Source organism: Nothoprocta perdicaria, unplaced genomic scaffold (genome assembly GCF_003342845.1).
Source record: "Nothoprocta perdicaria isolate Ctin4 unplaced genomic scaffold, notPer1 scaffold_6, whole genome shotgun sequence".
In the NCBI taxonomy this organism is placed as follows: Eukaryota; Metazoa; Chordata; class Aves; order Tinamiformes; family Tinamidae; genus Nothoprocta; species Nothoprocta perdicaria.
In genome coordinates, this window is record NW_020455865.1 from 4,757,240 (window position 1) to 4,772,607 (window position 15,368).

A 15,368-nucleotide genomic window follows, 5' to 3' on the forward strand; every position below is an offset into this window, starting at 1 on the left:
CTGTAGGAGGCTCGGATTGGAAGGTGACATTAAGGGGGAGAGCTTTACACACCACGGTGCCACCTGCATGGGGATGAACCCCCTGTCCATGCTCCAGTTCTCAATCAGTAGTTCTAGGCAGTTTTTCCAGCTGTGAGAGGATAAGGAGGTGTTAGCTGCTCTTGAAGCCACCTACCTGTTCAGCCTTGGCCCTGGGCAAGGGAGCTGCGATCCTCCTTCTGCCTTATAATAGATTAAACTTGTAAGTTAACTTGTGAGGAACAAGGAACAATTAAGTGGTTTTGCAAGATATGAGTAGTTAATATTAGCTTTCAAATTCAGACATGAAGTACTGCCACATCATGTTGTGAACTGATGTTCTGGTCTCACTTAATCAAGCTTTAAGCTAGATCTAACATTCCCATAAAAGCCAGATGCTTCTTTACTCTGATGCACCTTCAAAGCAGATCCAGAGCTCAGGTCCTTCAGATGGTAACAAAAACCAGGACTGTTCATGTTGTGCAAAGAAAAAAAAAAWAAAAATCCTGAAAACAAATTTAGAGTTTGCTATTCAAAGAATAGATTCGTAAACACAAAAATTCAAGTGGCTTTCATTTCTGATCTCCTAGTTAAAGGACAGTTAACACTCTGGTTGTCCAATGGTTTCTACAGCAGCCAACTCCCACTCCCTATGAGCACACAAACTCCTATGGCAACAGGCAGAGATGAAAACTTTAAATATCAAAATCAAGTGGAACAAAAACACATCCCCCTTCAAGCATCTTTACAATGCAGGAATCTGGTTAGAGATTAGCAAAACAGGCAGCAAGACTGAGAGGAAGCAGCTTTGCCTCTGCTCACAGGACCAGCAAAGGCACCTTGATGCCTCTGAGCCAGTTCAAACATCCTTTAGCTGTCACAGTTCAAGTCTATTGTGCTTTGAATGAACATTTCTCTGCAGAAACCCTTAACTTACGGTGCAGAAACCCTTAACATTGCATTATACAGGAGAAATACAAAAAGTGACAGGGGCTCTGGGCATCAGCAGCATGTGGGGCTGTTGGGCTCCCTCCCTGGGACACGTTACCCAGGGAGCCAACAGACAAAATGAGAATAGGGAAGGAAGAGGGAAGAGGGACACCCAAACCTGCTCGCAGGAGTTCAGCACTCCTGACCAAGTGTCCTTGGCCCAAGACCAAGGTACAGAACTAAGACCAAGCCCTCGGAATGGGTGGCTGCTGGGACAATCTCACTGCTCAGGCTCTCTGGTGCATCCAAACTGGGATCTTCACAAATAATTCAGACAACAGCTGGGCTAGTTTAAGCTGTCACCTTGTTCATGCTTAAAGTCTACCCCAGAAGCTTTACTGAAAAAACACAACCAAACAAAAAATAACACAGAAAATCCAGGGTTTAAGGCAGCAATCAGCAACTGGAATTCCTAAGGCTTTGGGCTGACTCCTTTGGGAATGTCCCATTGCTTGAAGCCAAGCAGCTCCCCGGTGCCATCCAGAGCGCACTCGGTACAGCAGGAGCTGCACAGACCACAGCAACCCTGAGATACTGGAAGTGTCAAGGAAGAGATGGGGTAAACATGAGAGCCATAGGGAGTCTTGCCACGTAGAATGGATTCTAAGGAGGACTTCCTTGCTAATTACACCGAATGAACAGCAGGGGAAAAATAAAATAAACAAGAAAAAAAATCATACGGTATATTTCAGTTTTTCCTCTGTTTTACATACACACGCACACACACTCCCCTTAATGGTATCCGTGCAGGCTTCCCTGCAGAACTGTCACTAGTGTTAACAGCAAATCTGTAGTACTTTCTTCCTGTCCATACAAAGTGCAGTAGGATTTGATTTTGATCTCCCAAAAGGGCTGTAGAAAGGAATGAAAATCTTCCTCTCCCTTTCATCTAAGTCACCTCCATCCTAGTTCCCCCTCCCTCCCGAGGGATTTCTAAAAAGCAAAACTCCTAATTAAGCATGATCAACTTGAGATTAGTCTTGTCATCTTCCAAAAAGGAAAAAAAACRAAAAGCAAAACCAAAACACACAATCAATGTCTCACCCACCCCAAAAGTAATAGTTCCATTTAAAAAAATAAATAAATAGTGTGTATATTTCATGCTGAGGAAAAAAAAAAGTCACAAAATTATTGGATTTTGGTTTTCCCTTCCCCTAAACAAGACACCAGGCATTTTCTTCCCCCCTCCCGACGTAGACACGGTGGCACATCCCAAYGGGCACTGTGCATCTGTGTTGAAAATGAGTTTTTTTCCTCCTGCACTGTCCCACATGCATCAGGGAGCATCCAGCTGGCTGCTAAAGCAGAGCAAAGGCTTTCAGGTTTGGGGGATTGGTCCCTGCCTGGTCCTTTGGTCCGTCAGTTGGAAAAGGCTTCTTGCTGCTCCCAGGTCTCTGCTCTTGTCTTGTGCTGTCCCAACGTGCACTCTGGTCCACGCACCTCGTGGGGTCACTGCAGCTTCGTACCCAACTTGCGCTGTCTGTTTCTGCAAGAGTGGCACAGAAGGCAGGGTGAGAAAGGCGGCCCTTAACCCCATCACTGGGTAGTGGGACAAACCACGGGGTAAAAGACACAAGGATGAAAGTCATCCTCTGCTTTTCCCAAGAACAAAGCTGTCTCTACCACACTTTCCTACTGTTTATAGAGATCAGTCCCTCCTGTTGTTTGTAGTCCTGAAACAGGCACCTTGGCCAAGTGGGCACAAGTTCACACATGGCTGTAAGACTTGCTTACAACAACCACAGGCCAAGGAGTCAAAATACTGACTCGTCCTGCAACTTTGATCATAACACATCCCAACAGACTCACCTTCCAGATGCTGCAGTTAACCCACAGTCTGATCTTCCTTCCTACACTATTCCACCCACCGAAGCTATCTAAATATTGGAAAATAGAGCAATTGGTAGCTAGAGCTGACCAGGGAAAGCAGCTACAGCCCCTCCTACCCCACCAGGTCACTCACCTTGCCTCTGCTCTCGTGACTGTGTATTCAAACCACAGGATGTTGGGAATGAGGCTGGTATCTCGGATTAAAAAGAACTCTGAAATTGGCCTTGGGAGAAGAAAAAAGTAAATGAGGGAAAGGGCAAGTTAGTAGATACATACACACAGTTTTGGATCAGAACAAAACATACAGCACAGAAAAAAAAGAAAATGCTTCATTAAATTTAATCAGGAACTATATACACACTCAACTTTCTTTCCTTACAATGTTTCCTGGCCCATTAAATTTAAATGGGATTGCAATTTTACTAGGTCATCACACACCGATTAAGAAGGGCCTTATCTATTTGAAAGTTACTTCTTCACATTGTGCCTTCCTCCACCACTCCTCACTTCAGAGCTTACAAATGGAACTTTAGAAATGTATGAGCTTCCTAAACCTCCCTTCTCCATTCCCCATATGAGGCAAGGGTATGTGATCCCTTGTATACACACACATATAAGAAGAAAAGCAGATGAACAAGTTACACAGTCACACAACAGTCAGCAGGCAAAGCTGGAAGAGAATCCAGGAATTCTTTTCCAGCATCTAACACTTACGCAGTTCATAGCAAGCTGCTTACAATCAGGACTTGCATCGCTACAACTAAATATTACAGGTTTAGGTATCTTAATATTTGTTTTCCCTCAGATGGAATGCAAAAATTGGTCTGGTTGATCACAAGATACTTTCTTAGCAGGGAGTTCTGCTTCATTAGGGTTATCACCCCATTCCAAGGGACACACTTTACTGGACAAAACAGCCCTAAGTAATCCAGCCTTACAGGAATAAAACCTTCCCAGAATAAAGACACTTACCATGCAGCTATCCTTGGGAAGAGAGGAGTTAATATCTCTTGTGTGAAGGCAAACCAGGCTATGGCCATGATGCTTCCTGCCACACCCCCATATAACACTTGGCTCCAGGTGTGGTAAAGCAAATAAACCCTGCAGTGGAAGAGAAAGGGTCACCAGAGCAAGAGGAGGCAGGACCTGCAGGTTGATGTTTCACCCGGACCTACTAAAGTTCAGAACGAGCCACATCCCCACTGGCAAAAACAGATGTTCCACTTGCTCCTTTGTGAAAATGCTGGGGGGGAGCAGGGGGAGGGAGGAAGCAGAAMGCAAACAGGGCTTTCCTTGCTGCAGCATTTTCAGCTCAAAGCACTTGTACTCTGCCTTTAACTCAACAACCCTCCACATTCCTCCAAACAGATCATTAGGTCAGAACATCAGTGATGTTGGTTCCCATGAGAGGTTGTTCCAGAGCCAACATCAGCGCAAACCCCCTCCAAACCAGAGCTGGGGCTTAAAGACTTTCAGTAATAGAACATTTTCCCCCACAATGTTTTGCCACTAACAAATGTGACAGCATGAAGGCAGCATCACTACAAAGCCCTTGCTGTGACTGTGGCATCTGAAACTGGTCCTAATGTCTGCTAAGTTAGCCCTGCACACAAGCTGCATGAGTTGCACCCAAAATTCTTTGCCTCCATATGTCTTAAAGCCATAAAGAGTATCCCTCTAATATGATCTGCCTCCTCTCCTCAAAATTCATTCACTTGAACTAGACCACATCTCTCTTATAAAAATGTCCTGTCAGAATTTTTAAAATAAGCAGTAATAATGAATCAGCTCTAGTATAGTGTCAAGAGTGCCAACAGATAATGGCTTTTCTGTAGAAAACATGGCCTTATTTCCAGCATAAACATGTCTTGTTTCCAACCACTGGATCTCTCCCCTCCCCCCCACACACACACCCTTTTTTTTTTTTTTTATCCAGTAAAGGAAATAAACTTCATTATCAAAATYTCGTTTTCTTGACTCACCTTCTTAACAAAACTAAATCTGGCAAGTCAAACAGCTCTAAATGTTTCTATTAACTAATGCTCAAACAAAACACTCCATTAGTTGGGTCAGCTGCAAGCAGCCCTGGCACTGCCAACGCTGGCACGTGCAGCGCACGGCACTGCTTCCTTATCAGGTCTGGAAGAGGACAGCAGCGAGGCTGGAGCAAGCAGCGGAGCCAAGAGGGATCSATACAGGCTGAGCCTGTATCCCTTATATCCCTATAACCCTTACTTGSGTTTTGTAAGTGGTTCTGTGTAGCACCACACATGAAATGCTTCATATGGAATCATGGAATCGTTAAGGTTGGAAGGGACCTTTGGAGATCATCTAGCCCGAACCCCTGCACGCGCAGGGTCACCCAGAGCCTGTGGCACAGGCTGCGTCCAGGCGGGTTTGAAGATCTCCACAGAAGGAGACTCCACAGCCTCTCTGGGCAGCCTGTTCCACGGCTCGGGCACCCTCCCTGCCAAGAAATGTTTCCTTAGTTTCCTGTGAACTTTCGGTGCTTCAGTTTGTGGTCATTCCCCCTAGTTCTATATGCCTGTCTAAGGTGGCTCATGGCAACATTGCAACCCCGAAGCTCTCGTTTATGTGATCACCGAGAATGAGGAGTGCCAGATCTGCTGTTGTTAGAGGCCGGAGGCCTGGCGACGAGCGCAAGACCAAGTTGTTCCATACCTACTATATGAGACTAGCAAAGCTGCTGTCACGAGGCACACAGACAGCACRTGCCGCCATAGTAAATCCAGAAACCTGGCGTTGTTTGTTTGGTGCATTCTGAAAGACACAAAAAGCCATTAACACAAGAGAGACCAATTAAGGCTCAAAGATCAACCAAACCATCAAGACACAAYGAGGACATCTCTACAATGTGTTTTCAGACACACTGAGGGCAGGGCTCACAGCAGGAGGCCCATCCCTACATATCACGTTGCAGCAAGTGCAACTCCATCCCCACACTCAGACTGAGGAAGGCAGTTTCAGCAGCTCTAGCTACAGAACAAATCCTACAGGTCTTGATTCTGCTACATAACTCAACAGGAAGCCACGTATCAGGGTGCTTCAACACATTAACAGGCAAAACCTGACAGATTTTTACCTTAAATAAAGGAAGAGAAATGAATAGACAGAGAAAAACCACATGAACTGGGAGTGGCTGGACGGCATCCCATATTTTGTGGTCACTGTTGAATGGGCTTCTGGGAAGAGAAGAAAAAAGAGTTTGGTCAAGGTCTATCCTGCAGAGAGCAGCTGGAATGCTCCAAAGGTGAAGCTGGAGCGCATGGGACACGTCATTGTCCACATGGCTCTGCTGCCCTCTGCACCGAAACACCCAATGTMGACATGCAGCAAAGGGGAAAACACTCTCTAAACCCCATACTAACACCACTGCATGCAAATAAATAATTCAATAAAATAAAAATAAATAAAAGATGGCACCGTAACACAAATGGGCCATACTATACCTTCACAGGGCCGTGGCTCCCGGATAACGTTTTTTATTAACCAGTTTACTCCCTCGTTGAAAGCCAGCCCTCCCAAGAAAGAGATCTGTGAAGGCAAAACAACGGCATCATCTTGCTAAAAAGGACCAGCTACTTATGCTCTGCTTGATGATAAGCCCCCAAGTCATATGTTTCCCACTTGCTTTTTTGACTATTAGAGTTAAAAATCAGCAGCCTCAGAATTCTGTAGTTGAGACAGAAAAGCATTTCTTTTTCACCCTACCTGGCATATCTGACAATACTTGTATATACACAGCTCTTGGCTAAGCGATAATAAAAAAAAAAAGGGGCCACCATAGAGTAGATGCAGCCGTTGCTTTAGCACATTCCCATTAGCAAGGGCCGAAAAGTACATTTTCAAGCACGACAAGTTTCAAAAGATTATTATTTTTTACTGATTACCAACAGGGGGAGCACCCACRTCATTATTGGGGTAAAAAGCCAAAAACTGAAAACACTGCCTTCAGTTTACAATGACAGGTTGTGGATTGAGACAGGCCAGCAGCATCTGTTTCTGCGATTTAATTCCACAGTCTGTATTCTGCTCCTAAATTCCCCCTGTTGCTGTGACCAAGTTGCTACCTGGTGACTGTACCCTGCCTCCTCACTGCTCAGTCCTACTTCAGGTGACAAAGCCACATTTTAGGCTGGGCCCTGAGCTACGGGCCGGGCTGCTCAGGCCAGGTAGCAACTGCCTCACTCGTGAACTGAGCTTAGCCGTGACTTCCCAAGGCACAATTAGGAGCCAACTTCAACACTTCTCTCATTTACCAGCATCAACCAAGCTYCACGTGCCTATGAACATGAGACAGGAGCTATTCCGGCTTATTCTCCACCTTGGATCAACAAGAAATCTTTGGATCAGAGTGTTTAACTGCTCTGTTCACTGTTTAACTCATCAGCTTTGAAACTAGAAGCTTGTTTCAGGTCCCCGACACCAGCGCTGCCYGATTTCTTCCACTGGTCCCATTTACCTGTCCGAGGGCAAATGTGCCAAGTGGCTTATGCCTCCTAAAGGGAATTGAGTCATGAGACTGACCCTCAACTACCTGTCAGGTCAGAGAGAAAGCATCAAGTAGGATAAAAAAAAAAAAGAGAGAACCCCTTTCTGCTCATTTGGGAAGAAGCAAAAGTATCTTCTGACCCTTGTGTACAGCAAAGAAGTGGCCCTTACGTTATTAATTTGCACTCTACAGTTTTTATTGAGTTTCAGCCTTCTCTCCCCAATAATTTTAAACAGACAATGCCTAAAACACRGCACAAAGTCAGCAAAGGCAGAGTAGCCTTTTAACCTGCTACAGGGGGCAGGATCTCTCCTGCTGTTCTCTGGCAGGAAAATCACTTTAGATAAACTTGCTCTTTAAGGACCCAATAAATAAAGTGAATATAGGAGCAGCATGGCATAAAGAAACAGATTATAGTCAAAAGGAGATGCCAGGAGGGGAGAGAAGGACTTACCGTGTGAAGCTCCCTCTTGAATATGATGAGTGTTATGAAGCCAACAATTATGAATATTGGCCCGAGACTCAAATAAGCTAAAAGCTGACCCGAGAAATCACCTAGGGAGACAAAACAAAACAAACAAATCAGCTTGAGCTTCCCACATACCTGCTTGCTCCCAGGCCTTGGGTCAGCTGGTGCCCCAAATCACCCCAGGAGCGATTGAGTGATTGCCACAGTGCTCAGCACTGCAGCAGGTCTCATTTGGCAGTGGTTATTCCCGGCTCAGCCTGCATGGAGCCAAGCAGGGAAGGCAGCGGTGCCTCCRTGCAGCTTTCAGAGGAGGGATGACAGGAGCTTGGCATCCTCCAGCAGATACCACCGGCAGCCAATTCGCAACAGCAGCCACTGGTGTGGACCCACAGTCACTTTAATCCAACATATGCAGGGGCTGCTGAGAGAGGCAGCATCATTCCCTCCCCTTCCCTCCTATCTTCTCCCTGTGCCAAAAACTACCAGCAAACCCTCCCCAAGCAAATCTTTCCCCTTCCCTGCCTAAACGAGGGAAGGAGTCGTGCACTCATTCCTAGATTAATTGCCCTGCAAGATCCCGAGGCTCCACGACCCACATTTCAAAGCAGCACTTGGTGCAATGGACTTCAACCCCAGGCTCTCACGAGGGCTCAAAGTTACAGCACCAGCTACAAGGTTCAGGCTGCTGCTAACTGCTCGTGGCCTCACAACTCAGGTACCCTGCACAGGCTCCTCTCCGATTTGGGAACCAGGTACATCACAAGCAGAGAGAGTTTAGATGAGTTTTAGTTCCTAACGTCTGGGAAATTTGGAAAAGGTGGGGGAAAGTAAACCAAGAACATTGGGTTTCATAGCAGTGAGGTTTCTTTTTTTAAGCCTGAGAAGCATCAGGAAAGCCTGAATCCAAGACTTGCTTCCTGGAACATATGCAGCACTTACTGAGCTGTCAAGTGGGTGCCAATTGCTACCAAAGCAGAATAGCAACATATTATGGAAAAGCAAAATGGATGCRAGCGACAGTCTCACTTATCCGGCAAGAGAGAATCAGGCCCCATGCAGTTTTATACCAACACCCTACAAAATGAACCCTTTTTTAAACGAGAAGKAAATTCTTGAGGTGAGAAAAGAGCCAGCAGGCAGCTAAGGTTTACCTGAAAGCCCCAAAAATGCTTTCCAGTGATCTCAAGGCCAGGCAGAGCACCAGGCTTTTACCCAGGCAATCTCTCTCTTCCTGTAGCAGCTCCAGAAACGTTTCAGCTCTCCCCATTCAGACTATACCAGACAGAATATTGGTGGTATTTTGCATTATTGCAGCTAACAGCAAGCAGAAACAGCCGCATTTCCAGAGTGGCCCCTTCTAGGTCAGCAGACACAGCTGTGCGCAAGCCCAAGGCGACAGCCTTTTATTTCCTGGGARCTACCCCAGAACCTCAGTAATTCTGTCCTGAGAGTATTCTCGAGCTGAGCAGATTAAGGCAGCGCTGTTCAGCTCAAACAGCTCTGCAGTGCCTGGAAATCCCCACTGGACAGAGCCACTCCCGGCGGCACCGCGCTCCTGGCATCACTTCTCGGGCGCTTCTGTCTATTCTCCTGCTCCRGGGCATTCGGAGACACATTCCTGACGGCATGATGTCCACTCAGATCTAGCAAGCAGGTTCCTCCCTGCCTTTTCAGATTCATTTTGCCAAGTTTGGGAATTTTAAAAATTCCTACAATTGCTAAGAACTAAGTCTACCAAAAGCAAGATTTCTGGAATCATTTAAGAGGAAAACCTATTTAACAGAAAGCTTGCTTTCCACCTTTCTTTTGTCCAGCGTTCTCCAGGTATCACCTGGGGCTCTTTTTGTAGAGTAGAAGTAGACTTTTTGTAAACGTACCCAGTCACCTCATTTTCAGACACCCAAGAACGGGCAACATTTCCTTCAAAACACACCACTTCTTCAGCCTCCATTCAGTGTCTGCTTTGGATCCGATTCAACATTTAACCCTGCATCCTTCCTGCACCCGGTGGAAGTGGCCAGGGTTTAACCACACCAACTTAACCTGCATGTGAAATAAAGCTGTGAATCAAGGGCACTCTAACCACATCCTACCGCAAGGCCTAGCTTGATCGCTGCTTCCCATCGGAGCCGCTCGGCGAGATGGATGGGGGCAAGATGCACAACAGCACCTTTATGTGCAACACCAACTATTCATTGGGAGATCATGATTTCTTCAACCACAGCTTGTGATGGCAGCAGAGGGACAGCAAAGCACCTTCAGGGAAGCTTTAGAAGGCATGTACTAGACACAAAACTTTTGCAGGAAGATCAGCCTCAAAACCAACCGCATAAAGAGAGAGACATAACAGAGCAGGAGCTGTTTCTTCCGGGTATTACTGAGCTCTGAGATGAGCCCCAAGTGCTCGGCTGCTACCTCAGACACAGAGCACGGGGAGGATTATGAGAAGGGCGCACAGCGGCTCCACGTGCTTATACTGAGCRGCAACCACCGGAGCGAAGAAGGAGCAGCCACCAAGCGCGTGCGTTCGGATGCAGGTCGCTTGTGGTCATGTTCATCTTGACACTCMTCAGTTCATTCCACACATCCAGTTCTCCAGCTCCGCCTGTCCTCAATGAAGCATCTTCCCTATATGAGAGAGCAAAGTTCTCTGTTCTCCAGAACATGTAGTATGGAAGGTTTTACATACCAGGTTGCTCTGCTCTTTTTCTCCCCTTAAAGAGTTATGTCCTATGTAAGCAGAGTCCAGAAACGCACAGAGTTTTAAGAAGCACAGCTGCACTGAAGAGGAAGATATTTTGTTTGTTTTGTCATTTTTAAGTTAAAAACAAATCCAAACAAATTGGGAACTCAATGTCTCTCCACTGAAACTCRCCACACAGGAAGTCACTGAAGATGAGTTTTAAGGCTGTAACAAAGTCACTGCACACACAGCAACACATATGGGGGAAAAACAACCCTAATTAGCCATGGACAGCATTGAGATTTAGTTTAGCTGTTATCAAACAGAAGATCTTGGACGTGGTGGGAGCTGAAAACAAGCCGACGCACTGTGGCAGTCAGAGACGACAGATACCGAACAGTAGAACAGTATCCATTCAAAAAATACTGAACTCAGATTTCCATCTGACAAAGGAGATCAGAGAAGATAATGGTCCCCTAAGCATCGTGAGGGATTCGGGGGAAGGCAGGACAGCAAAGCATTTGTTATCTCTCACCTCGCATAAAACAGAGGGTGTTCAATGAAATTAGTGACCAATGGACTTAAAGCTGTTCCTTCTCTATATTCAAGTTGCAAAGCTCAGTGACAAAGATGCTGAGGAGACACGAAGTGGGAAGGGGCTCAAAGAGCAGTTACACATTCACACCACATGGAGCTTTTGTGCCTCAACCATGGGACACAACTGTCCTGCTGCAGCTGCTGGACACMGGGAAGGATTCCTGCTGCATCCTCACACCTTTCTCATTCATTGGCTCCTATCAGATGCTTAGCACTAGACCAGGGCATCCTTTGGTCCCACCAAATGCAGGCRCTGATACGCACAGCTCCAGGACTAAACATTGCCAAACACACTCCCAGGACAACAAKCTTTAAGTCTGTCCTCGTAAGCAACAAGCTTTAACACGCTGGCAAATACTGCTGCCGCTGCCGTTTTCTTCTCTCTAGGTTTGACATTTAGTTCCCAGATAAGCCCCCAAAGACCCCATYGCCCTAGGCCAGGGTGCGGGTGACTCCAGCAGGGCACTTCTCTGCTGCTCCTGTTTGATTGTGCTTGAAGTCGACACCACAGAAAGCCCCTGAGGGCCAAGTTGCCACGCAGGCAGTCAGGATGGCTTCTCTGTTTTGTACAAAGTCTGAATTCTATCACTATTGATAAGGAAACATTAGATAACAGAGGGAGCACAAGCACCATTCTGGAGGCACCTCTCCCCTTTGCAGTCACAGGCAAAGCCCAAGAGCTTCTCCCGGCAGACACAGAAATCAGCAGCGACTGCTTTTCAGCGGGTCCCCGTGAGCGGGAGCATCACTCCTGGCAAATGAAAGCCAGGATGACAGCAGGTCTGCACTGAATGTCTTTAAAGATGAGAGATTTTAAGACCCGGTGGCCACAGCAGTTCAGCACGCRGCATTCCGGGCCAGTCACCCCTCTGGGACCGGCCAAGAGGGGGACAGGGAGAAGCTGCCACCCGGGAGCACACGACAAGTCCAAGCTCTTTAATAATTTATGCTGCTAGAAGCATGAGCTATGTCTCAATCTGACCCCTCTCTATCAGCACAAGGCTACATTAACTCCACAGTATTGCACATATTGCCAGCATTATTATTTTATAAACACGTATTATCTAGATGCTTTATGGACTTGGATTTAAGCCCTACACGGACAAGGAACAAACAGCTTTCTAAATAAAGTTAAAGCACTTTATTCCAAGTGCAGATAAAGCATCACCTAGCATCTTACTGCAACTCATTTTCTGTAGACCAAGCTAAGCAAAGGCACTTCTGCATCTCCTGATTTTGTTCCTGTTATAAACCTTTGTCTCCCTTTTCTGGGCTTCCCTAATTACACGTTTTATCCAAGGCCAATATAACAGTAACCCTAATCCTGTTGGCAATTCCCCACCCCAAACACACACACACACTCAGTTATCCCTATTTTCCTTTTATAAAAGCAGCAACACAGAAAATAATGCAATTATTACATTACAGCCCTCAAGATGTGACAGATGAGTCCTGGGAAGCAAAACCTRCTCATTTCAAACACTTTTTTTTCCAAAGCCAATCCAAAACACAGCGTGCAGGACACCGAGAGCCTCTTGCCAGGTCTGGCTAAGGAGATGAGCTACACAAACTTATTATTCCTCCCCATTCAGTTCTCAAGCCTTCATATAAACTTATTTAAGCCTGGRGAATGGTAGAAGCAGAATGTACAAAGGAAAGGAAAATGCAAGAAACAAAAAGGAACTGCAGATCTTTCACAAAAAATGTCATAAAAATCATAATAAAGCAGCTGTTTTTAGGAGAGAAAACTACTTTCGGTGCCTGATTTCCTGTAGTGTCACCACGCTGCAAGTCCYGTGGCTAAAGGRGGACTTTGAGCCCAGGAGACCCCCRAGCACTCCAGAAGCTCTAGGCACTGCACRAAAGAGAGGAGCTTTTGTCAGGAAATAAAACCCAGCGGCCGAAACAAGACACGCAGCGACGCTTTATGACAAGTTAGGGACTTGACGGAAGAACTTGCAATACCGAGAATTATCTTACATCGAATCTGTTTTGATCTGCCTGTCAAGGGTATCACTTTGATACTTCACATACTGCCTTTTGTTTTTAGTATCCTTCGGTTGCGTGAAGCCCGAAGGGGCCAGGGAGGCGGCGCGGCGCCCTGGGACACCCCGACACGGAGCCCTGCGCCGGCCAGGCCCGCGGGCTGAGGCGAGCAGGCGGCCGCCGAGGCGGAGCAGMCCCTTCGAGGCCCGGGGCGGCCGCACGTGGCAGGACAACGTGGAGCGGGAGGAGGCAGCACCGAAGAGCGGGCAAACCGGGCCGGGCCGGGCCCCGAACCGCCTCCCCCGCCGCCGCCTCACGACCCCCTTCCCCTCCCCCCTCGCGGGGGGCTCCGCAGCCCCCAGCGCCCCGCCACGGCGCATGCGCAGCGCCTCGCGCCCCCCGCGGCTCACAATCCGGCAGCGTGTCCCACCGCCTCAGCGCGCACGCGCGCCTCGCCGCCCCGGGGCGGCCACTCAATGGCTCACTATCTCGCAGCTGCCCGCCCGGCCCTGAGGGGTGCCGTGGAGCGGCGAGCGGGCGGGGCAGGGCAGGGCGCGGCGCGAGCCGCRGCGCCGGCGCCGCCACCGGGAAGGCCGGGCGGGCCGTGAAGCGGAGCGTTACCTGCCGGGTATTCGACGTGAGTGAGGGAGACCGGCCGCCATGGAGCGGGGAGCGAGCACTCTCCGACTGCGGCCATCTTACCCGGATACCGGGCCGGGCCGCCACGGCCAATCGGAGCGCACTTAAGGGGCGGTGCGACAAATGGGCGGGGGCGCCGAGCGCGCTGGTCCAATAGCACGGCGCGGCAGGTGAGGCGCCGGCCAACACACAGCCACCCAATTAAAAACCCAACTCGAGAAGCGGCAGAGCCAATAGGCTGCGAGCACCGCTGCCCAATACAAGAGGGGCGCAGGTAGCGGCAAAACCAATCGGGAGAAAGGCGGGCGTCGCTCCCCGCCCTCATTGGTGAATGGGGCGATGCAGATTAGCCAATCAGCGGCTCGCCGTGCCGCGCGCTCTCGGCCAATGAGCGGCGCTGCCGAGGCGGTTGGCACGGGGCGCTGAGGAAGGGGCGCGTTGGCGACGCGGCCGTTAAAATGGCCTCCCCCGGCCCGCCCCACAGCACTGTAGAATAACCGCCCTCTTCTCGTATTTCTCCAGTTTCCACCACAGGGATCCTTCCTCTTTCACCTGAGGGGAAGTTGGGGCTTAGGAAAGTTGGGGGGATGGCAGCAGCAGGAGGTGCCCCACSCCAAGCTGACAAATAAAAACCAAATTGTACTGGCAACTTGCATTCCTCCCCTGCCCCACTTTATCCTAGTGAGATTTCTTTTAAAGATTTATGTTCATTCTAAAAATTATATCGTTAGAGCAGTATAGAAGATGTTGTGTGAGAGCAGCTGAGCATGTCCTCAGGGTGGTGCTGCRGCCTGAGAACACCTGGTGCAGGAAGAAGGGTTTTAAAGGTTTTCTTTGTCCACAAAAATACCCCTTTAAAGAACAAACTGAAATGAATCTCTCTGTATTTTATGCCAGAGAATAACCCTACTTGGGACGCCTGAGCAAGCTGCAGAGCAGCATTATACAAAAAACCTGCAGAAGGCAAATGTGCCATGGGCCCCAAACCACCAAAGTTCATTCGAGTTAAAAATAATCTACAGAAAACATACGTAGCAGTAGTGCGGGAAGTAAGAGGCAAGTGTTTGCTTTGGATTTTTAGATGGAAAGGAAGTGTAGACGTTAGAGTTTCTCTCAAGATAAACAGGGTTAATATTTCAAAATAGAATGCTTCATCTTTTCCTGCAGTTTGTAAGAWGCCTGTTTCAAAACATCCATTACAATTCTGCCCAATTCATTTTAATTGACACCCTGGCATTCCAAGAAAAGAAAAATTAAAGTTGTATTATTTGGAAAGAGAGAATAAGTATTTACTGCAGAAGTTGGGTTCATCYCAGAAGACTGATAAAAGGTGGAATGAATGATTTACTGCTTTCMTTATTCAAGTTAAATAAATCTCCACCTTTCCAAGCTATTGCAAAACGCCAGAATATAAAGTTATGTTGGCAGAGCGTGTTACATTTGATCTCTGTACCATGACAAGTACTGAAAATTGTGGGCTTCATTGCTGCGTGCACCCACTCCTTCCTGAATGTAAGAATCAAGTGTCAATACAAAGAGCAGCCTTTGCTCTGTTCTTGCAGCGTAAGGGAGCAYGAAGCTGCTCTGGAGATGTCATGAGCGCACAGACTGGCTCCATGGAAACGGGGAGAAACTCCCTTTTT

General features: G+C 47.7%; 1 protein-coding gene across 1 annotated transcript; it reads right to left on the minus strand.

Moving 5' to 3' along the window:
- Window positions 1-1,907: 1,907 nt before the first annotated feature.
- On the minus strand, window positions 1,908-13,798 carry DOLPP1 (dolichyldiphosphatase 1). The gene is made up of 8 exons (XM_026049442.1): window positions 13,708-13,798; window positions 7,806-7,906; window positions 6,309-6,393; window positions 5,942-6,041; window positions 5,521-5,619; window positions 3,811-3,939; window positions 2,972-3,061; window positions 1,908-2,494 (listed from the first exon to the last, which is right to left on the minus strand). Exons 1-8 carry the CDS (start codon window positions 13,781-13,783, stop codon window positions 2,458-2,460), a joined length of 717 nt encoding a protein of 238 aa, XP_025905227.1. The 5' UTR covers window positions 13,784-13,798; the 3' UTR covers window positions 1,908-2,457.
- Between the last annotated feature and the right edge of the window lie 1,570 nt (window positions 13,799-15,368).